Here is a 24,955-nt window from a genome sequence, read left to right on the forward strand (position 1 = left end):
CCGAGTAATAGTCCATTGTGTATATGCACCACATCTTCATCAAATAATCATTTATTGAAGAACACTTTGGTAGTTTCCATGTGTTGGCCACTGTGAATAATGCTGCAATGAACAGAGAGGTACATGTATCTTTATAGATAAATGTTTTCGGACTTTTGGGGTAGATACCCAGAAGAGGGACTGCTGGGTAATTCTATTCTTAATTTTTTGAGAAAACTCCATACTGTTTTCCATAGTGACAGTACCAATTTACATTCCCACCAGCAGTGCATGAGGGTTCCTTTTTCTCCACAAACTCTTCAAAACTTGTTTTACTTGTCTTATTGGTAGTAGCCATTCTAACAGGTGTGAGGTTGTATCTCATTGTGGTTTTGAGTTGCATTTCCCTAATAGCTAGTGAAGTTGATCATTTTTTCATATATCTTTTGGGTCTGGTGTTTCTTAAGTTACTGCCTTTCAAACATTTTTTGACTGTGATCTGCGGTGTAGCAGACAGTAGTGTTTATCAAATATACTACAGGCTCCCCTACATTTCTCAGCCTCCCTTGCAGTTAAATTAGAAGCATGTGCCTATTCTGGTCAATGGGAAGAGAAGAAGTGATTATGTTGTTTCAGGTTTAAGTCTCTTAACGCTGATTAAGAGCCTGTGAGAGTCCTAGGCACTCTCTCTAGAAAGATTTTAAGCCTGGAGGCAAAGAACCAAGAGAGAGTAGTTGAAAGATGGAAACACACTACATTCTTGAAGATCAACCATCAAAGAGAGGAGTTTAATCCACATCAAATTTTATAGGACTTTATGGAAGTGATGTGTGACATTATTTTTGTTAAGTAACTAAATATACATTTCAGATCTTGAGATAGGTACCTATATAATATGTAACTGAATCAAAAATTTTAAGACTTCTTTTTATTGGGGAATATTGGGGAACAGTGTGTTGCTCAAGGCCCATCAGCTCCAAGTCGTTGTCCTTCAATCTAGTTGTGGAGGGTGCAGCTCAGCTCCAAGTCCAATCACAGTTTTCATATTAGTTGCAGGGGGCACAGCCCACCATCCCAAGTGGGAATTGAACCGACAACCTTATTGTTGAGAGTTCGCATGCTAACTAACTGAGCTATCTGGCTGCCAAGAATCAAAACTTTTAAATATCCTTATTTCTAACATACTTGATAATTTAAAACTTAATTTAGGAAAATGCTTATCATACTCAATTTCACCACACCCTAATTGGTCTCCACCCACAGTGTGAAAAATACTGTCCCAAGCTACCTCAGAACACTAATCTATGAATAACTTTTAAGCATGCCGAATCTTTGAAAAAATGATTATAAGTTTTACAATAATTGCAATGTCACAATGATAATAGAAATGGAAAATACAAATTATTTCATCTTGTAAAATTGAATTATTGCAATTTTGGCTGTATGTTTCTATTTGGTACATACATGTGAATATGTATGTGTACATATACATATACATGTAATAGAGAAATGCTTTTAGCTGTTATGCAAAACTGGTGGTTCTCTGGCATTAAACAAAAACATTTTTACTCTAAATGTTTCTGCTTCACCCCAAAAAAACTCCATGAAGAACATATGCGGCTTGGTGCCAGTAGGTTCTGGTAGTGCCTTGGGGCCAAAATAATCTTTCTCTTTCCAATCACAGGAGAAAGAATTGAAGTCAGTAAACGTTTAATACAATGCCACCGTGCAGCTTTGGAGGCGTGTAACATGGAAAAACAAAACCTGAACTGGCTTGCTTCCCAACTGACTGCCCACTCGCGAATTGGCACTACCCCCACAAGACCAAACCACGCGGGCTCCAGCCCTGAACTGGCGCGAAGGTCTCGCGAGAGCCTAGTTCCCAGGCACTATCAGTGCGTCCACGGGCTGTCTCCTCCCAGCCGGCTTCCTCCGCCACGGCGGGGGCGGGCCGGAACTTTTATCCATAGGAACCGGTTTACACAGTAGAGTGTTGCCGGCCGGCGTCAAGAAGAATTGGGTGCCATCCTCTTCCTCTCACCGTCGCCGCCGCGGAGCGGAGCCGAGCAGATCAGATCGAGGAGCGCGGTTACCGGGCGGGCTGGGTCTATGGTCGCTCCGCGGGCCGCTCCGCCGGCTGGTGCTTTTTTATCAGGGCAAGCTGTGTTCCATGGCAGGGAACTTTTGGCAGAGCTCCCATTAGTAAGTGATCTTCCGTCTTCTCACCCTGGGCTGGCTCTTGGGGGGCGGTGCGGACGGGGCCTGCGACTCCCGTTGGCCTGGATCCTGGCCCCTGTCCCGAGTGCCGCGGAGTCTCCCGGGAGGCGGCTGCGGCCGGAAGCGGGATGCGTTTTTCTCTGGCAACTCCTCTCTCCCCGCCCCCTGGCCGGGTTTGGAAGGTGGGGAAGATCTGCTAGCGGGAAAGGTGGGGGAAGGGGGTTCAGTCTACGAGGTAGGAAGGTTCGGGATTTTAATTTCGTATTTTTGGATTAGCTAGGCCTGGAAGGGAGTGGGGTAGGATGGGGTGGGCACAGGTATGGGAAATGTGACCCAGTTCGGGACTGTGAGGCTGGCTCTTCAGGACAGTTGTGGGTCATTTTTTTGCCTCGGATCTCTTCAGTGGGTTGGCATCGCAGTCTTTTGTCACTCACTTTCTGTCTTGAGTGGATTTAATATTATTTTGAGGAGAGGGGGAGCCAGACTTATTTCTTCACATTAACTGATTCCTGCCACTACCTTATGCCTACGTGGAGTGTTATGTTGGTAAGGTATGGGGCAGGTGCTCTCAGAATTTATCCATTTCATTGGTCTGTGCCTTATATTTTAAATCTGTATTTTCCATTGATGTTGCCTATTTCTTTAACGTTTTTCAGAAGTTTTTGTTTCTGTCAGTGACCATGGAAGAGCTAGAGTAATATTTAAAATATTTTCCCCTAAATCCATTTGGTTAAGCAGTCAGGACGGTGGGTGACCGGACTAAGTGAATTTTGACTAGATTTTTCAAGTACAGTTGGAAGACGAACACAACCTGATAAAGATTGTATCTTAGTGTAAATTATTTTTAATGTTAAGAGAGCATTAGTAACTGTAATTTAGATTTGATTCTGTGAAAAAGATGGATTTCTGTTGTTCATTCTTTTAGCCCTTTGCAGGAGGAAAAAAGGAACAATGGGCTTGGAAACTATTTTCAGAAATCAAGTTTTTCTCTTGCTCTAGAGTGATTCTGTGGAGATGAAATGCTATAGAAGCTTTACTTCTGACCATATTTTTCTTTTACATTTTACTCACTTGAGTATTTGCTTGGGCAAAATTCAAATACAGGAAGTTTAGACAGTGGAGAGGAGGTATTCTGATGAACTTTGAAAGAAGGTGTGAGAATTAACAGGTAGCTAGCTAGCTGCTGATTGTCAGAATTTATATGTTTTTCAACTTAAAATAAAAAGGTCCTCCCCCCTTTTGATAAGCATTATGCCACAGTGAGAATGCTTATCAAAAGAGGGGCAGGATTTATTTTATAAAAACAATTTTTTTTCACATTTCAAGTATAAAGTTATTACAACATTAAATGTGCTGTTTTGAATCGCCTTGCCTTCCAATTCAGATAGTCTTGGTGGAAGGGGGCCACTTGCCTTTCTCAAATTCTTTGAGAAGCATGGAGTCCCTCCTCTGTAAAAGGTAACAAGTATGAAAGACAAGACAGTTCTGGAAAAACAAAATAATTATGAAAGCCGTTGTTTTAGGTGCTTTTGGTGAAAGGAAAATTGATGTGAAATATGCTGTATTTCATGACTCTAAGATGCACATTTGAGTATTTCTGAAATCAGCATGGCATAATAGTGAATCTTAAAATCAGTGTCATCTTTGATGAAATGAGGTATTTATAAGTTTTGGTTTATACTCCATACTATGCGCTGTGAGGAAAAACTTAAATATTTGTGAAATTAATTTTTTTAAAAACAAAATGACTAGAGATGAAATTAATAATAATTCTGGAACAAAACAAATCACAGTATTTTCTAGAAAGTTGTATTAGAACACAACACATTCTTTGACTATGATGCAGTCAAACTAGAAGGACACTAAATACTTCCTAGGTAGACTGAATGGATTAATGAACAGGTTACAAAAATTAAAAATACAAAATTAACTCTGGGTACTTTGTTGTATCAAAGAGGAAACTGAAAATACAGTTACATAATATCAAGGAAATAACATAATGACATCAATGTATATCCATATATTGTAGGCAAAGCCAAATTTGTAATAAAATTAACATCCTGAATAACTTAGAAATAAAAATAGATCAAATATTCTCCTTAAGAATATTAAAAAGGAAACAGTGACATAAACCTAAGGAAAAAAAGAAGAGTAAAAGTAACACTGATATTAATGTATTAAAAAGAAAAAAAATAGCCAGAAATTACATAAGAGCTGGTTCTTTGGAAGGGAAAACCAAAACAGTAGACTAAACTGCTAGTTGAATCCAGGTGAAAAGGGATAATACAAAAACACAAAATTAGGAATGAAAAAGGTAAACCCAGATGTACCTTTGGGTTATCTCCATGGTAATAAATTTGAAAGTCAAAATAAATTAAGAAAGTTAGAGCACTACTCCTTAAAAAATGCTCCAAGCCCACATTATTTCATGAGTAATTTTTTTCCCCACTATCAAGAGGTCCTGATATTGAAATTGTTCTAGTTCACATGGGAAGAAAGAAAGCTTTCCAGTTTTCTTTATGAAGCTACAATACAGTTTTCTTTATGAAGCTGGTAAAATCTAGCAAAAGTACTAAAAACAGTCTCACTTTTGAATATTGATACAAACATTATAAAGTATTACCAAGTGGAATCCAATATACCTTAAAAGTATAAAAAAATGATAGTGATTTTATTGTAAAAATAGTGAATAGTAGGAAATCTGTTAATAAACAGTGAAAGCATCACAAAGACGTAATAAAATGTAACATATATTCTTGACTAAAACTCTTAACTAAAAGAGGGTGTTTTCTGAACATGATAAAAACGTCAAAGCATAAAGAGATATTTAATGGGGAAACATTAGGAAAATTACTGTGCCTTTTTAACATTGTTTTAATATGCCACTGAATGCAATTGATAGAATGAGATACAAAAAGAATGATAAAGTTGTCCGTATACAGAGATAAAATCTAAAACTTCAGTTAATTTAATTATTAGAAATAATAAAGGTTTAATAAGCTCACCAGTTACAGAATATCAAAATAGAAAGCCTTCCTTTAAATGAATGATAGAAAAATGTAATTTATAGTAATGAGAGAAAATATAAAATACTCAAGAATAAACTTAAGAAATGTACAAGACCTACAGGAAGAAAACATTTTAATTCCATAGTAGAGCATAAAGATTTTAGTAAATGGGATTTGATTTCTTGCATTGTAAAGGTATCATTTTTCCCTATATTGATTTTTAAATTTAATGCAATCCCAAACAGAATTTTGAATGGATTTTCTCTTTTGGGACTTGACATTTAGGTCTTCGAATAAAAATTACAATACAATACCCAGAAATTTTTCTGAAAAATATAATAAGCAAAGAAGGGGTGTTTTCTATACCAGATTTTAATTATTTAATTTAACATGTTTTAAAATACCATGGCATAGGAATAAGAAAAACAAATTAAAATAGGAAATTATAAAGAAGATCCAAATACAATGATAAAATTATACATCAGGAAATACTTTGTGTACCAAAATGAATTCCAGATGGATCACAAATTGAAAGAAGAAGCCTTAAGGGTATTAGAAAATATGAGTGAATATGTATATATATATATATATAAAATGATATGTGTCATTTGGTGTCAGGGAAGGCCTTCTCATGGGTGACAAGCATAAAATCGAAGTAAAATATGGGTGTATTTGAATATATGATTCAGATTTCTGTATTACAAATAATTAAATATTGTGAGATCATGATGAACTTGGAAAATGTTTGCAGTATATTTGACAGACAAATGATTTATTATCCATAATATACAAACTTTAGATCAGAAGAATCTTTTTTTTATTATTATTAGTTTCAGGTGTACAAAACAATATGGTGACTAGACATTTACAAACTTCACAAAGTGATAACCCCAAGTCATCACCCGTCTGACACTGTACATAGCTATTACATTATCGTTGACTATATTCCTTGTGCTATACTTTACATTCTGTGACTATATATTTTTTTAAATTATGGTTGACATTCAGTATTGTTTTATATTAGTTTCAGGTTACAGCGTAGTGGTTAGGCATTTATATAATTTGTGAAGTGATCCCCCCGATAAGTCTAGTACCCATCTGACACTATACATGGTTTTGACATTATATAGTTTTTACAATATTATTGACTATATTTCCCATACTGTATTTCACATCCCTGTGACTAATTTATAACTACTAGTTTGTAGTTCATAATCCCTTCACCTTTCTCACCTTTCCCCCCAAGCCCCCTCCCATCTAGTAACCATCAGTTTGTTCTCTGTATCTGAGTCTTTTGTTTGTTTATTCTGTTCTTTAGACACCTCATATAAGTGAGATCATATGGTATTTGTCTTTCTCAGTTTGACTTATTTCACTTAGCATAATAACCTCTAGGTCTATCCAGAAGAATCTCTTAAAAAAAAAAAAGATGACCATCTCATTAGAAAAATAGACATATTAGAATTATAATGTACAAAATAATTATATTTGGCCAATAAACACATGGAAAAACTTTTAACCTCAGAAGTACACTTAAAAAAACCCAAAATAATAAGATACAGATTTGCCTTAAACTTGTAAAGTACTTAACATATTGGCAGTAACCCATAGGGTTAAATATTTTAAAACACACCCGTGTATACTGTTACTAGTAGAAATGGAAATCGGTGTGACTTTTATGGAACAATTTATGTCCAAGTTACCAGCAAAACTGACCCATCACTTCTACTTCTAGGAAATTATTCCAAATATATTATTAACCAAATATATAAGAATGAATTACAAAGATACTCATGGAAGTATTACTTGTAATAGTGAAAAAATAACTTACATGTTTATCAGTAGGGATTAACTAAATAAATAATGATCCACCCATAAAGCTGTGCAGCACTTGAAAAGGATGCTGAATAATAAATTCATTGATATGAAAGACTTTCAGTACATACTGAGTGACAAAAGCAGTTTGCAGAATAGTTTTTTGGGGATCATGTCCGTTGAATATCTCTGGTTAAAAATAGTAGACTTGACTAGGCAGGAGGAGGAGGCTATCAGTTGTAATAAACTATGAAGCAGCTTTAACATGATTGTAATTGTGAGTTAGGGCAATTAAATACTCTAGTTACTCATGAACAACTGAGAAGAGATATACTTCATCAAATCTTCAGGCACTATCAATTGGTGCCAGATAATTTCACCATTATATTATGTATCACTAAGAAAGAATAAATGTACTGCCAATTAAAGGCTAAGACATCACTGATTGTAAGATGCATCTTGTTATCAAAGGCTGAGAATCAGTGAAATATGGTATAAGCTAATGACAGAGAGGAGAGAGAGACTGAGAAGAAAGAGAGAAAAGATTAGAACAGAATTTTTTTCAGGGCATGTTTACATTTATTAGTGAGATAATTCTTGGTGTTGGAGTTTCAAGGAATGTGGGAAAAGTACTGTCTTTCAAAGGTTACTTGTGCTGTATATTTCTCAGAAGCTTAATAACCTGTTTAATCTTAGAATGTTTTCTGTGACTTTGTTAGTTGATTTTCTATAGCACGTCTTCACATCTCTGCTTCTTCTAGTTTGCAATGGATTTTGGATAAACAAGATCTGTTGAAGGAACGCCAAAAGGACTTAAAGTTTCTCTCAGAAGAAGAATATTGGAAATTACAAATATTTTTTACAAATGGTAAACATTTTTTTGATTGGTTGAAATAGTGTAGTTGATTACCGCTGAATTAATGTTTTTGTGTAGTAATTTGTGATGAGCTGTTTTAGTCCTTACTTAACATTTTATTTGTACATATATTCTTTTTACAAGTCATATTCAGTTATCTTTCTTGTTAAATGATCTAAATAAGTCTTTTTTGAATCTTACATGTCAGAGACAGCTTCAAAGAGTTCATTAATCTCCCTAAGCTTTTATCATGCATTTAATTTTTTATTAAATTTATTGGAGTGACATTGGTTAATTATATAGGTTTCAAGCGTGTAAACCCAATTTAAGATTGTCTAAAGCAGATTGCCTTGAGGATAAAGGATTCTTTGGATTGACTTTCTATATTGGACATTCCTGTCTTACAAATTTGCTTTGGCGGGAAGGGAATTTAGAGGCTTCAGAAGATCCTTGTTCTGGGCACATGGTAGCTTAGTTACATGATCTTTCTAACCTTCAGTTCACTGTTCTGCAAACCTACCTCTCTATTGTTTTGAGGATTCATTATGGATTTTTAAATAAACTTTATAAATCAGTAGTTATGAGTTTAATAGGTGTTTATTTTTTTTAAATATTCTAAATACGAAAGGCATTGATAAAACTTAGAATATAGAGGAGAAAAATCTATCATTCAACCTCCGTAACACAAGAATAGTGTTTGCTGTAGGGCAAGTTCTATTTTTTGTTGTTGTTTATGCATACCTATATACTTTATCAAATTTACAAATTTTAGTACTGTGATCCAAATGGAGCTTTATAGCATGTGCAGGTTTTTCTCTGTTAAAAATGAATGTAGTTATGATTTAATCACATGGAACTTAGTGTTCAATGTTAATATTATAATGCTACCAGAAGATACATTTAAAACTTTATTTTTCTTTTAGTTATCCAAGCATTAGGTGAACATCTTAAATTAAGACAACAAGTTATTGCCACTGCTACAGTCTATTTCAAGAGATTCTATGCCAGGTAGGACTGTTTTATTTTGCGAATGTGTTGTGCTTGTTTGAGACTCTTATCTAATTTTGATGAACCTTAGTATAAATGAATCATGTGTTTGCCATAGTTATCTTGATTTTTTTTCTGGTGTGTTTTCTACATTTAACTTTCTATTACCATTTTTTAGGTATTCTCTGAAAAGTATAGATCCTGTATTAATGGCTCCTACATGTGTGTTTTTGGCATCCAAAGTAGAGGTAAGAAATAATTTTGTTTTTCATCAAAGAATCTGTCCCAATTTTCATATTACCTATTTAAAAATAATAACAGATGGTGATTTATGCAAAATCAAAGAAATACACACGTAACTTTACATATTCATTTAACACTTACCTACCACTTACTGTGTATCCAGTGTTATTTTAAGTACTTTTACAACTATAATTGACTTAATTCTCATAACAAACTATGAGATATATAGTAGTTCTGTCCTCATAAATGAGGAAACTGAGCCACAGAGAGATTAAGAAACTTGCCTAAGATCATAGAGCTGGCAAGCAGCAGAGCCAGTATGTGAACGCTGGAAGTCTAGCTCCTAATTCCATGCTCTTAACTGCTTTGCTTTACTACCTCTAAGACATCTATTGTTTGGCACTAAGTAGTATTCCATAAGTACCGCAGCTTCTTACTATAACCTGGGAATGTCCCTCCTTCTCTCCCATATGCTTCCTATGTCTGCTGTCTTCCCTCCTTGCCTTCTGATGGTTGGCTGCCTACCAAGCCAGAGGGAAGGCAAGGATTAAGGGGGTTTCTAGGTATGTCGATTGTATTAAGAAATCATTTCGGCATGAAGGTAGAGAAATTAGGTGAGAGAAAGAGAAGAGATATGGGAACTTGTCGCTGAAACCAAATCTCTGCTCACCTTGTTTACCTTTTCAGTATTTTTGAGAGAGCTCAGGTAAAATCCAGAAAATAGTTGCAGATATTGATTGGTTTTCATAATTCATAACACTCTAGCACAGGGGTGTCCAAACTTTTTTCAACGTTTTTTACCAAGGGTCATATGCGGTAAAATACACAAACAGTCGGGCCACTCACTCGAGGCGAAGTATGTATTGCCTCACCTGGTTTATTTAAGTAAACTAAATATATTTTTGGAATTTGCTGCGGGCCAATAAAAAATGGATTGCGGGCCGCAGTTGGCCCGTGGGCCGCAGTTTGGACACCCCTGCTAGCATCGTGAAGCTTTTTTATTATGTTTATATTTTTTGATTATGTATTTAGAATAGTAATTGTATTCTTGAATGTTAAATGTAATTTTAACCTAGTGAGTTTACATTCCTTTTAGTACTCATTTTGAATTTTGTTTTAATCATTATCTAGGATTATTCATGACATCTTTCCTACTTATCTAAAATAATGAGAGTTGACTGTATTCGAAATTATATTAAGACAAGCTTTCTAGAGGTTTAAGGTTTTCTAATTCTAAGTGATAGTTTAAGGAGGCAGAACCAGCTTTGTTGTTATTAAGTTCTTTGATGGAAAAAGAAATATTTATTAATCGGCTTGTATTATGGGCTGGTTTTTCCAAATACTACCATGTAATTTTTTGTATCTGAAGTACAACCAGTATGGGAATCTAGAGAAAATTTTTATAAACTTCTACTCTTACAGATTAAGTTGGGGATTTTAATTTGTTTTGTTTCTTAATATATTTTGTTATATGATTTACTGAGTAGAACCCTATTTTATGATTTACTGAATGAAAGTTTTCACTTGAAGAATTTTGGATAAAAAATTATTCCTACAAAAAAATGTACCATTTGGTTATACCATTATATTTTTTATCTTTAACTATGACCAAGTCTTTCTGTATGTTGTCCAGTTGTGTGGGAATTGTAGAAAATGGCACTTAAGAAGATGTCTCAGGTGTTCGTTCACCTTTTAGTTTCAGTTATTATGGTATGTGGTTTAAATGTGAATATAGATACATATACTCACATCATGCCCCTGCTGCCCTCCTTTTCCAATAAGGATGTGGGTTGAACGTATTTGAATAGACTAGATTTAGTTTTGTTTCTATTGTAGAATAAGGAACCAATTCTTGATTTTTCTGTTTTAAAATGAAGTGAAGGCTTTAGTAATCTAGGTTAGTCAAATTAAATGAGACAATATATGTAAGGTGGATCACCCCATAAATTTCAGTTATATTTGCAATGGTGGTCTAAAAAGTTCAAAGAGGAAATGGGAACTGACATTAGAAGTCTCAGTCTATATCATCCTTGTCTTCCTGTTCCAAAAAGAATAATTGTTGGTGTGGTCTTTTGAGCTCTTTTGGTGATATTAAAGTTTATCTTCAGAGATTCACCTGTTTTGTTATCAAATGGCATGAAATATTTGTTAGACCAGGTTCAACTGAATAAGAAGCATACTTAATATTCTTGCAATTAAGCATAGAATCTAAACAATCTCCTTGGAAATTGAGTGCAGAAAACTGTCACTGTCACTTTAGAGCTTGAATTCTAATTTGATACGTTTCAATGATGTTAAATTATAAAATTATTTAAACACCTGTCTTAAATTGTAACAGGAAAGGTAATACATTTAGAGATTTAAGTATATCATATCTAAAATCCCCAAGTGGGTAGAAGATGAACAGATTATAGGGAAACATAGGATATACTTTGTTTTAAATAGACCTCAGATACCCTTAGGTTCATTGGGTTTCTATGTACCTGATTTCATCTACTTTTCTTTCTCTAGGAATTTGGAGTAGTCTCAAATACAAGATTGATTTCTGCTGCTACTTCTGTATGTAAGTGCAAAAAGTATATCCTGCTTTAAGGATGTAATTCTGAAGAACTATAGGACATAGATTTTTTTTTTTCTCTATAAAATAAGTATATTGTATGTTTTTCTTTTTTTTGTGATTATATAACTTTTTTTTATTAGTTTCAGGTGCACAAAACAATGTAATAGTTAGACATTTATCCTTTATATCCCTCACACAGTGATAACCCCCTTCCCTCCATCTACTACCCCTCTGACATCGCACACAGCCATTACATTTCCACTGTCTCAATTCCTAATACTGTACTCTGCTTCTTGTAACTATATATTTGTATAAAATTATAGTTGGCATTCATTATTGTTCCGCTTCAGCTTCAGGTGTACAGTGCAGTGATCAGGCATCTACATCTTCCCTGAGGTGGTCTCGCTAACGAGACAGTTGTCCATCGGATACCCTACAAATTCGCAAATTGACTTTCGTAACCCTGTGGCAAAGATTTTTTTTCAGTTTTGAGACCTGTGAGAAATTAGTTGGGTTTATTAAATCTCCTGAGGTCACCTTTATGTATAGTGTATTTAGCTAAAAATAGTTTAAATACAAGAATTTTAAAACCGTAGTATTGACTCTTAAGACATTACTTTTAAAGTTAAAAAATGGATAGTAACTATTGATCCAAAAACATCGACTCAGTGGCTTTTATTTTTATAATAAGGGTTAAAGAAAAACTATATTTCCCAGTTTTATTGTGCTTTATTGCTTCCTAATGACTAGCCATTGTGTCATTCTTGTGGGTGGAGTAAACTATTTCTTTTGCGACGGTAATGTATGTTTTTGATGGGAATTATGTATTTTCCCTCCATATTGAAAAACGTGCCGAAAATACTGCTGAGTCTGTAGTCAGTAGAGCTAATTCTAAAACCCAGTTCTGTCACTAAGCAGCAGCTGAATAACCTTGAGCAAGGTGTTTTACCTTTTGGCCTTAGCTCTTATCTAAGAAGATGGGGTTTAGTTGCCTGTGAGTTATGACAATAAAGGAAATAACATTGTAAAATAGTGATTGTAAAGTATTGTATACAAGGACTAACATGCCATGCTCTGTCTTCATAGGTTAAGCAAAAAGACATCACCTAACAAAAGATAATTCAGATTTTTATTTATTTATTTATTTATTTTACCTCTGTGATCTTACACAGAAGAGGGAGAAGGCTTTTGTGTTTTTAAGTTTGTGAGCCAGACTCATTTTATATTTTTGGGTCATTCCCCTTTCTGAGAAGAGTGTAATAATCTAGTTAAATCTTTTCTGTGCCATATCTTATTTTTTTAGGGATAGAAGAATAGTCATTTTGCCACAGAATTTAATAGACCAAATATATGACATTGATGAAATATTGAATTGCCCTCTGGAAAATCAAATTATTGAAAAATTATAAAACTCAGCAACCTTAATAGATACGTTTTCAAATTTACTAAGGGAGACACGAAAGGAAGGATTAAGTATAAATTTTCTGATGTCAAGTTTAAATGGTTTAGGTTTCAAATCTTGGCAGACATATGTTGCATATCTAAAATAGCTATTAGGATAATCAATTTACAAAATGAAACTTTTTGAAAATACAGTACATAAAAAAAATTAAATTCTTTTTAATCTGCATGAGGTCACTTGGGCTTTGTACAAATGGAAGGGATTACAGAACAGATCTTCTAGAACCTGTCAGCAGTCACTTGATTGAATGAAATGTTACATCATAAAGACTTGAATACAATTATATCAAATAGTAATTAAATGATTTACACTAATACCATTTTGAGGAGTTGGAGGATTGATAATAGTTTTCTTATGTGTACTTTCTTAGTGACTAAGAAGATTAGTAGCTGTATGTATGTGTTTTTGTGTGGTATGAAAAAAGCCTTAGAGACCTTTGCACATATATTCATGCTTTCATTAAAATATATCTTTTGATAAATACTCGTTTATTATAAAAAAGTTTAGAGAGTACAGATTAGTAAAAATCTTTTAAGTCTCAGAGATAACCACTGTTAACATTTTTTGGTTGTATTATCTTTCCAATTTATTTATATCTATATTTATAAATATATACATATATATTTGTGAACTCATACAACTTGTGTTCCTTCTAAGCTAAATTACTGAAGAATAAAACAATACCATCTAGAGCTGGAAAGATTTTAGAGATGATAAGAGCCAGTGCTTTTTTTTTTAATCCCCTTTTTGTTAAAGCTGCAGAACCCTTAATATGATAAATATATAATTGAGGCTCTGTGATTGTAATACAGTGGGGGCCCAGGGCTTCCTGCCACTCACTCTTTCTCCTTGCCTGAAGACAAACAGAAAATCTGGATCCCTAACATCGCCAAGCGCCCCTACTAGGAATGATTTAGCCCTACCTCTAATAGTCTACACTGTGTTAAAGATATTTTCGGTTAATTCACTTTCCCATTTTCTCAGTTTAAGTTGTTTTTTTGTTTTCTGCAGTAAAAACTAGATTTTCATATGCCTTTCCAAAGGAATTTCCTTATAGGATGAACCATGTGAGTATATTGTATAAAGTAAAACTATTTGTCAAAGTTGCATATATTAGCTCCATTTTATATTAGAATAAATTGAAGTCACCTAGAAATGGCAGTTTAAAATACTATAAGAATATAGACTTTAATTCTAAGTAAAGCTGAATTGCTTCTACCATTTTTAAAGGTACTCCATAGCATTGGTTATAAACCTTGGGTTCCTATTGAATCACTTTGGGAACCTAATAATACTGATGTCAGGTCCTCTCCAGACCAGCTAAATAAGAATTTTCAGGCTTGAGGCCTGGGGCTGGTATTTTCTAAAAGCTTCCAGGTGATAACTAGTGTGCAGTTGGAGCTAACTACTATAATGGAATAGTACGAAAACCATATTTGAAATTTTACATTGTTTTAGAAGATGGATTTCTATTGATATTTTAATAGGCATGTCCTTTTTCCAACTGGCAAGAGATTTCTTCATTCTATTTAAATTGTATTTTTTGGTTTCGTTTTTAGTATTCTTTCCTTTTACTGACTTATAATGTAGCAGCATTTAAGTGAAGATAATTGTGTTTTTGCATTTGTTGAATGGAAAGTATATTGGAAAATCTGAAGTATATGTAGGATATTTTAAATAAATATAAGTAATAAGAATGCTTAGACTTCCACTTCTGCCCCCACTGAAATTAAAGGCATTTGGTGATTTGCTTAGGGGAAAAAAAAGAATGCTTATATGAGGCTGGTTTTTCCTTTTAAGAATTAAAGTGCTTTATAATCATAATTGTATATATAGTAAAAGTTATTTTTATTGTATATGTTCATTCTAGTATAATGACTATGTTTATTTTCTTGATTTAAAATTTTAGTAATTTTTTGTGATAAATTACTGTCTGTAAATTATTAGACTAAGTAGACTCATCTAATTGCGTTTCATGTTGACATTTATAATCTTTTTTTAAACAGATATTAGAATGTGAATTCTATCTTTTAGAACTAATGGTAAGTATATTTCTTCCCTGTGCTTAATAGAGTAAAACTTACTTTCAAATTTAGTGAAGTCAGAAATTATTTAAAGAAACGATTTGTAGGGAGGTACATTTTAAAACCATCCAAGTGATACATGAAGCCATAGTACATACTAGCATCATCACCTGTATCCTCTTGGAAGCCTGTAAAATAATTTGTATGTCCTACTTAGGATGGGAATATTTTTCTGTTCTATAGTAACTATAATAAAAGGATTACAAGCGAACCAATGAGGACATTAAACCACTGTCAGTTATTTGCACAATTTGTGTATGTGTGTGGTGTTATTTAAAGATAGATTATGTCTTTGGCAGAATTCTGCTCCTCCAGTTGGGAATTACGGATTTATAGGCTAATAAGAGGTTTCAGTGTGTTGCAGATGTGACACTTTGAGTCTCTAAGGGAATGGATGCTGACTGACTGCCAACCGATTTACCAAGGTATATTCCAGAGAGAGCACTGCCTTTACTATTAGAGTGTAGGGCTGCCATACTGCTTGCTTAAGAGAATAAGAGGGAAGCAAGCATGAGTTAGAGAAATACATAATTATAAACCAGTTGGGTAATGATAAGGTTTTTGTGTTGTAATAAATCTGTTTTTATACATACACATTTTTTAAACTGTTTCTAGGATTGTTGCTTGATAGTGTATCATCCTTATAGACCTTTGCTCCAGTATGTGCAGGACATGGGCCAAGAAGACATGTTGCTTCCCCTTGCATGGTAATTAGAACAGAAGTTATTCATAGTGTAACATGTTATGAGCTAGGAAGATTGACAATTAAATATTAACTTTAGCATTTTTAAAGTAATTAAATTGGTGCCCCAAGATATTTTATGTTGAGCAAAATATCTACTTGTTTAATTTTAATAACTATTGGTACAAATGCTAAAATGATAAGGATCTTTAAATTATCTGTTTGATTAATATTTCCATTGAAATTTGATTATTATGAAAAACAGACTGTTTACATAAAAAGACAGTTTATCTTTAAAATTATCAGAATACTTTTTAGTGGTATTCAACATACATATGAATTCGCTGTATAATTTCTGGTTCCCTATCTGATTTTCTAATTTTTTAAAAATTAGAAAAAGATCTGTTTGTAATTTATTGTGAGCTTTTAAATTTTTAAATATAATTTTATTCATTAAAAATGCTTAATACTGACACATTCATGTATTCATCTTTTCCCCTTGATGTTTTCACCTTTATATCTGCTTCAGTAATATAAAAGAGAAATAAATGTGTACAAAGATGGGAAATATAGCCCTTTTTGGGGGGAAATGTACAGTCATATGAGGTAGTTCTGGTTTCAGTAATAATATGATTTACATTTCTATAGGAGGATAGTGAATGATACCTACAGAACGGATCTTTGCCTACTGTATCCTCCTTTCATGATAGCTTTAGGTATGTAAGTGTGGTGCACCTTTATTAGTGAAATTGTTACAAACCTATTCAGGTCATCCTGAAATAAATTTCACCCTATTGTACTTTATGTTTTTATGTCCCATGAAGTAATAGACTAATCCTTGCATGTGAACTTTCAATAATATGAACTGCAACTGTCACAAATCAGGATTATTGTCCCCCCACCCCCCTTTTTTGGTAAGTTTTTTTTTAATCATTTGAAATAATTTTAACCAGTGTTTGAATAGAACATTTTTATTTGTTTAGCAGGGGAAGTTCAGCATTAAGTCTGCTAATATTAGCTGTAACTCACATAAAATAACTGGGCCTTTTATTTCCTGAGCCCAGTTAAGTCCTCAGGTTGAGTAAAGGAGCCTCTGTGGTCTTGAATGCCTTAGTGGAGGGAGTTAGCTACCACTCTGTTGTCTGCAGAAGGCAGTCCTGGAATGGGTTTGAACACAGTCTTTGGAGTCAGATGATCCTAGGTTTAAAATTTGTTTCCTTTATAATTGTGGGAAAATTATCTAACTTGTCTGAGTTTGTTTCCTTAATTGTAAAATGTGGAGGATACTAACAACTCAATATAGAGTTGTTGCAAGAATTACATGAGATATGTTGTAGAGCACCAAATACTGCCTGCCATGTTAGGCACTTGTTAGTTTCTGTTCCCTTCTATTGATATCTATGACTCTGTCTTCTGGATCCAGTCCTACCCCCACTGCCCCCCATTCTTTTACCAACCCAGACTGCTTGTTTTCTGTTTTTTCAATTACTCCTTAAATGTTAATATTTCTTACCCTTCTTATATCACGAATGGTAAATAGTTATATTTTTTTTGTATTGGGGTCTCCCTGAAAGCACTTGTATTTGGAAGGACTCGAAGGCGGCATCTGGGTTCAGTGAGAAGGAATGCCGACATCTGCATGGGTAGAAAGGAGGGAATAGCAGGCCATGTGCCACATCTTTGCCATCCCTCCTGTCTTTATTCTTCCTAGTAGTCTCACTGAGGCATGTGGCTTCTCTATGTGCTGAAACATTTAAATTTCTTCATTTAACCAAGATCTTACTCCTAAGTGGTTCTTTATATCCATCTTCCTTATAGATAGCGCTACTTGGCATCTCACTGGCACCTCAGACTCATGAGTAGGACTGACCTGATCACTTTCCCCTCAAATATGCTCCTTTTAACGTCTTTGCTAGCTTGGTGAATAGCACTAGTAGTTACCTTAGTTGGAACTGCAGCAGTTATGTCCTTTGATCTCCTTCGATACCTCCATCTAGTTGGTAACTGGTACCTATTGTTGAGGATTGGTAATCAATACCTCTACTAATCTCATAGCCATAGTCTCATTTCTGTCCAGGTTACCACAATAGTCTTCTTCCTGACCAGTTGGCCTCCAGCATCCCTGTTCTCAGAGAGCCAGCCAGTCTGTCTACACTTGAGCTAGGCTGGCGGTTTTCAATCAGACCTAATTTTGCTCCTTCGGGGATATTTGGCAATGTCTGGAGATGGTTTTAGTTGTCATAGCTGAGGTGGGATGTCACTGCTGTCTAGTGGGTAGAAGCCAGAGGTGTTGCTAAAGTCGCTTATAGCGCACAAGCCAGTCTCAGAATCGTCCAGCCCACAATGTCATTATTGCCACGGTGGAGAAACCTGAGCTGAAAATAGAAAAAGCTTTGTAAAATGCAGAATTCGTCCCATAAGGAAAAATTTTCACTGCTCCTCCCAATTTTTGGATAAAATCCACAGCCTCTATTTACATTTATATACATACCATTCTCTGTTCCCACGCTCACCTTTTTTTAAGACTTAGGTCAGATATCACCTTTTTAGCACTAGCGTCCCTCCAACCAAACCTTCTATATCATTTCACTCGGGATTAGGATGTCTCCTCTATCTCTAGTGTACTCTACATGTGCTCTTATGGCATTTCCCACTGTGTTTTAATTACCTGTTGTTATAATTTCAGTCGTTTGGCCTCTCAGTTCTTCCTGGACCTAAGCCCTACTTTATAGCTTCCTTCATTTGACTTGGAGCAACCAGTGCATCAGTTCACGTTTGAGTCACTGTTTGCCTAGAATGTCATCCTTAGCAAAATCATACGTGTAACCACCAAGGAATATAACTCTTCACAAGCTGGAATAGGATCAGGTAGCCAAGCTGCTCAGTAGGAATTATATTGGGCAAAATTATGATATAGATTGTTTTCCTTGGTCATTTTTACTGTTAGTTGTATATGATGTATATAGTTATATATAGTACAAGATTTTTTTCTAAGCTCTATTTTATTACAACACTCAATTCTGTACTAGTGTGCCCAGTTTTCACCTAATTTGATTACATGCTAATAACTTTAAAAAGCAGAGGCAACAAACACTACTTTCAATTGACATATCAAATATAGTGAATATTGAAATTTTTCAGTATATTGAACGGCTGGGTTTTTTTGTTTGTTTGTTTGTTTTTTATCACACTGACTTCTGATTACATTTTGAGCACTACTTTATATCACTGGTCAGGGATCGTTTCCCTGCTCTAATTTCCTCATTGGATTTTTTTCCTCTCTAACATGCCCTGATTCTCAAGGCAGCTGTACCATGCCAGGCACACAGTGAGCAGCAGGGGATGTCAAGGACCTTAATATAGTCTCGTCATGTTTTCTGTCTATATCACATTAAATTGATGGCATAGTCAGGAGTAACTGAACCTATGCAATTTTAAAAGAGAATAGTGGAAAATATATGTGAAAATTTTAAGTGAAAATATTACCGTTAGTTCTGAGTCCATACATTGCATGTTTGTAGTTAAACGTGGGTCTTTGTTTCTTGTTTTCTTTCCAGCTTGCCTACATGTAGCCTGTGTTGTACAGCAGAAAGATGCCAGACAGTGGTTTGCTGAGCTTTCTGTGGATATGGAGAAGGTATTCTTTAAAATTCCCTTAGACGAATATAAACTTAAAACATAGCCTCTATCCTTTAAAAATGGTTTTTGCCCATTTTTCTACCTTTCCAAAGTTAAGTGTACTGAGGTGAAGAAAAAGGGCTAATTTGGAAACAGATTTGTAGCTGCCAATTTTTAAGCACCTTAACTTATGTGTACAGTAGTTAACAGACAATCCAAACGTCTTTTGTGCACTACCTCCCATTAAATTGTTTGAAACAATTGGCATTAAAGGAACGTACGCTATAGTGGCAAACTCCTTCGTGATTTAGACCTCTATTCCTAGTAGTACCTTACTATATTATTTTGGTTTAAGATATCAGCAGATAGAAAGAAACCAACTGCAGAGAGATGGGTAAGGATGAATAGGGCCTACCTGTTAAAAGATGAGAGGCTAGGAGGAAAAGCCAGAATAGCAATGTGGTGAAAATAGTGCTTTCATATTTATCAGGATTGTCTAATCTAACCTGAATACTTAAGGATAAAAACACTATCTTTTCACTGTTTTCTGAGCGATGCCTACTGTGTGCTGTGTATTCTTTCCATATTAAATGCTGTTTGATATTGCCAGTGAGAATTTTTCAATATTTTCTTCTAGATTTTGGAAATAATCAGGGTTATTTTAAAACTATATGAGCAGTGGAAGAATTTTGATGAGAGAAAAGAGATGGCAACTATACTTAGTAAGATGCCGAAACCAAAACCTCCTCCAAACAGGTACTTTGTAGAGTTTAGTTATCGGTTCCATTTAATTGTATATTTCATATGCATTATCACATTTTTTCAAAGATTACATTTTGTTTTTTTCTTAAAATTTCTTCTAAAATTTCATAATACATACTAATTTTTTGTATGTGTGGAAAGAGAAGTAGGTTTATTCAAAATGCTGGCATTCTGAGGTTGGTGGACACCTGTCCAAAATCAATCCCCCTACATACTAATTATTTTATTTTTTTAATTTGTGGTTTGATAGATTGAGACTGTCTCATTAAAAAAATTTAATCTGATAATCTATTTAGCGAGATCCTCTTTTCCTAATGCAGTGGCAGGTCTATTACAGGTATCCCTCAACATATGGCTATATATTGTACATAAAGTTAAACAGGACAGAATTAGGCGAGTCCATCTGAAATTCAGTAATAAAGAGTCCTGTAGTAGTCCCAAGTCATTTTGACTCTGTCATTTTATTTTTTCGCTACTGGCTGTTAATCCTGTTTTATAAATTTTGGTCTCAGTTTTCAAAAACTTAGATTATTGATCTGATGTAAAGATAAAGAATTTTGGCTTTTGAGTGACCCAAATGATCCATGACACACAATAACATAATTTTGCTAAAAATGCATCACTTGTGCTAAGGGGGTTTTGTTGTCATTTTAATAGGATCTGTTCATTTAGTTCAGTGGTTCTCGGCTCTCACTGTACATCTGATCATTTGGAGTAGGGAAACAAGGTCAGAAGGGAAATAAATACTGCCCATGTTAATCAGTTATCAAGAAAAATAACTGAGTTATAAAACATTAAGATAGATTTGTAGATCTGATAAGTTAATATCACTGTTTGGAAGAAATAAATACACAAGGAGCTGTTTTAAAGCAGTCATTCAAACAGCTACCTTTGGATGCATTTTTTGCAGAAATTCCCTGAGTGATTCTCCACTAGTGGCAGGGCCCGAAGCTGCAAGATGATGATGGACAAGAAAAGGCTATAATCCTCTTGCCACAGTTACTGGTATCTTCAGTTTTAGTTATTTCTATTTTAAATATTCAGCATTTTCCAGGAAATCACTATATTTCTAATTTATAAAGGTTTGCAATATTTACATATGATTTTAGTGTGCCTTTGAACAATAAATTTTTTTGGAAGAACACTTTTTGATTTTCATAACTGGTTAGTAGGAATAAGATTTTATATGTGAGATTTAATTTTATAGGAAATTTGTTCAGAAGCTCTAATCTCTATGTTGAGTGATACCTGTAATGACAATGAAATCCATACCCTAATTTAAATTTCTTTAGTGTATATGAACACTACCAGAATGCTTGTCAAGTGTAAGTTACATAAGAATAAAAACATAAAACCAAATGTTAGTCTTCTGGATTTTAATTTTTCCACATCTGTGTATTACAGTTGGGAGTGTCTTTGTCTTGTAGATTTGTACCACAGAATAACGAACTTTAAAAATTATTAGGCTTACCAGGTTGTTAAAAATGAGTCTTTTAATTGGTATAAAATCTCTTTCTTTCCCATTTGAACAGTGAAGGAGAGCAGGGTCCAAATGGAAGTCAGAACTCTAGCTACAGCCAATCTTAAAACATTCCGAAGAATTCTGTAATGGACCAGTTGGAAATAAACCATTGGACAAATTTCAGTAATGTCTTCAATGGAACACAAATGAAAAAGCTATTGCTTGTTTCTGTCAAGCATATTGGGAAGTGATTTTATTTTTGCAAAAATAAGTTTTTCCTTACTTAATTTGATTCTAGTACGTAATTGATTTAAAATATCTTGATTATAAAAGTTTGAAAAGGTTCTAAGGGGACCTACAGACAGACATTTCAAAATTAATAGCTTTTGATGATTATGAATTTTTTAATTTGGATGATAGAAATTGTAGCTTTTTATTAAGCCAGGAAACATTAAGCATAATTTGTTTAAAATTGTCTTTGGTCATTGAAAGACCGAAAAAGGACATAATAAGTCAAATATATGAGGGGTTTTTTTCCCTCCTTAAGTTAAACTTTAAAACTGTATTTAAGGAATCAAATCTTACAAAATCCTGGAAGATTTTGGTAATGATGTTGATAATTTCAGGGAAATTAATCAAGTACCTATTGATTTAAAAGTGTATTTTATTCCGTAGTTTTAGTATCTTGCCATGAAAGATACTAGCCCAGCCTAGCAGAAAAGTGCAATATGTATAGCATACTTTGACATTTTAAAAGTTATATTAATTCCGTAACCATTTTGAAATGCTGGGCAAACTTTTTTTTAAAATCCTACATGAAGTTATTTGCATTTGATTCACTGTTAATCAGGCATTTTGAAATTGGATAATTGGATAAAACGCCGTAGTATGGTTGAAATTTGGTAACATTTTAATGTTAATTTTTACTCTACTGTGAAGTTTTTTATATGACATACACACCCTAGTTTATTTTTGTGTCTTAGCGTGGATTTACAAATTTATTACAGGTATCCTGAGCCAGGAACACAATCAGGTTTCAAGTCAGTTTGATACTGGCTGTTCTTAATTCTCATATGAGCGTAGGACTTAAGACTAAATGTTATGTCAGTGGGACTGTGCTGTCTGTGGAACTTAATAAATTAATCATTTTCTTCAGACTTGAAGGAGAGTGATAACACTTGGAGTCATAGGATATTGATGTACAATTTAAGGATTAAAATTTTTTTATAAATCAATTGTGAACAATGAATTATTAAATTAAATGTTGACTTCCTAGTATAAAACTGCAAGAATAAAAATACATTCTCCAGCTATATTGACTAGTGTCTTGAATTTTTCTGTTCGAATATACCGTATGTTGTTTTTTGAGAGATAAGTATCAAAAGCCTTCCTTTAAATAACTATGAAAAGCCTTCTACAATTTGTCAAGTGAGTAATTGGAAATGGTTTATAAGCATACTTTATAGAGTTCTGCTTCCTTGTGGAGAGTATCAAATAAGGTGGAAAGGGAGATTATGTATAATGTCAGGACCAATGACAAATAGAGGTGTCCCAGGCTGATGGCTAGGAAATTTGAAAAAAATCCTCTCCTCAGGTCTGAAGGAATTAAGGTTGGGCTTTGGTTGTAAGAGCAGAGTGATTCTACATTACAATCATGGACTTAATCCTAATTTTTCCTTTAAGCTTACTTATATTCTTTTAAATTTTTTATTTTGAAAATTAATACATGACTTGTAGTTTTGCTTTCAACCTCTTAACTGTAGAAAATTTAAAACAACATATACACGAATAGATAAAATAGTGTAATGAACCTACATGTACCTATCACCCCGCTTCAACAATTATCAATTCATGGCCAATTTAATTTAATCAAAACTCCCACCCACTTCCTCTAACATATATATTGTTTTGAAGCAAATTCAAGATATCATTTCACCGGTAATTTATCAGTATGTATTCCTAAAAGATAATGGCTCTCTAAGAAAAAACCGTAAGAGTATTATTGTACCTAAACAAGAATTGGTCATAATAATTTTGTAGTATCAAATATTCAGTGTTCAAATTTTCAGTTATCTCATAAATATTATGAAAAATTATTAAATAATATTAGGATCTAAACAAGGACCTCACATTGAAATTTGTGGATAAATCCTTTAAATCTTAAAATTCATGGATTCCTCCTTCGTCTCATTTTAAAAATTCCTCCTTTGGTTCACTTTCCTACTAGGAGTTGATCACCATATGGATTTTACTGATTGTATCCTTGAGGTGCCATTTAACATGTTCCTTTCTCCTCTGTATTGTCTATAAATTGGTTATTGAATCTAAAGGCTTGCTCAGGTTGAGGTTCAAAAAAAATTTTTTTTGACTACTGTATAAGGTGTCTTCCATCAGGAGGCATATAGTGTTTGATTGTCTCTTTCTGTGATTTAGCAGCCATTGAGGATACGTATTATTTTTAAAAATCAAGTATTACCACAGGCTGCACTGTCCTGTGTGATAGCCTCTAGCCACATGTGGCTATTGAACACTCAAAATGTGGCTAGTCTGAATTGAGACGTGCTGTAAATGTAAAAACACATTGGATTTCAAATACTTAGTATAAAACAAAAGAATGTAAAATATGTTAATAATTATTACATGTTATAAATAATTTTTGACACATAGGACTAAATAAAACGCTTAAAATTAATATCACCTCTTTTACGTTTTTAAGTGTAAGAAAATTAAAACTCATAATGGCTTACACTGTAATTCTTTTGGACAGTGCTACTATAATATGTAAGGGTTAGACCTGTCCCATTCGCCATACCTTCATTCCTGTTCCCCCAGCAACTTATAGTCATTTTTCTGCAGTTAGGTTACTTCCACATTTCCAAGTAACAAGCTTATAATTATAGCATTTATTGAGCATTTACTATGTGACAAGTATTTCTAAGCTCTTTACATTATGAAGTCATTTAATTCTCAGAACAATCATTTTAGAGATGAGGAAACTCAGGAACAGAAAGTTAAGTAACTTACCCAGTCACAGGCCAAGTAGGTGATGAGCTTAAATTAGATTCTAATCTTAAAACCTGAGCAGCTGGGCTCTGGGGCCCATACTTTTAAATGCTTTACCATACTCCCTCCTCTGTTCACCTCCAGTTTCTTTTCTTTTGATTTTTTTTTTTTCAATTGTAAATATTTTCTACTAACTGCCTACATGGAAGATGAAGAT

At 33.9% G+C, this 24,955-nt stretch overlaps 1 protein-coding gene across 1 annotated transcript; it reads left to right on the forward strand.

Annotated features, from left to right (window-relative positions):
• The first annotated feature begins 1,875 nt into the window (after positions 1-1,875).
• On the forward strand, positions 1,876-23,048 carry CCNC (cyclin C). The gene is made up of 12 exons (XM_019738873.3): positions 1,876-2,181; positions 7,781-7,887; positions 8,799-8,883; positions 9,041-9,110; positions 11,617-11,668; positions 14,139-14,194; positions 15,134-15,169; positions 15,827-15,918; positions 16,542-16,609; positions 19,451-19,530; positions 20,149-20,267; positions 21,806-23,048. Exons 1-12 carry the CDS (start codon positions 2,150-2,152, stop codon positions 21,858-21,860), a joined length of 852 nt encoding a protein of 283 aa, XP_019594432.1. The 5' UTR covers positions 1,876-2,149; the 3' UTR covers positions 21,861-23,048.
• The last annotated feature ends 1,907 nt before the right edge of the window (positions 23,049-24,955 follow it).

The sequence above is a fragment of the Rhinolophus sinicus genome, chromosome 2, assembly GCF_057876585.1.
Source record: "Rhinolophus sinicus isolate RSI-liver-muscle chromosome 2, RSI-T2T, whole genome shotgun sequence".
Classification (NCBI taxonomy): domain Eukaryota; kingdom Metazoa; phylum Chordata; class Mammalia; order Chiroptera; family Rhinolophidae; genus Rhinolophus; species Rhinolophus sinicus.

What these genes read in the sequence shown, in the direction of transcription:
- CCNC (XM_019738873.3), top strand. Translation starts at nt 2,150, where the DNA reads ATGGCAGGGAACTTTTGGCAGAGCTCCCATTA. An exon ending in TTTTGGCATCCAAAGTAGAG is followed by an intron (nt 9,111 to 11,616) that starts GTAAGAAATAAT and finishes TTCTTTCTCTAG; the next exon opens with GAATTTGGAGTAGTCTCAAA. An exon ending in TCCTTTCATGATAGCTTTAG is followed by an intron (nt 16,610 to 19,450) that starts GTATGTAAGTGT and finishes TTTTCTTTCCAG; the next exon opens with CTTGCCTACATGTAGCCTGT.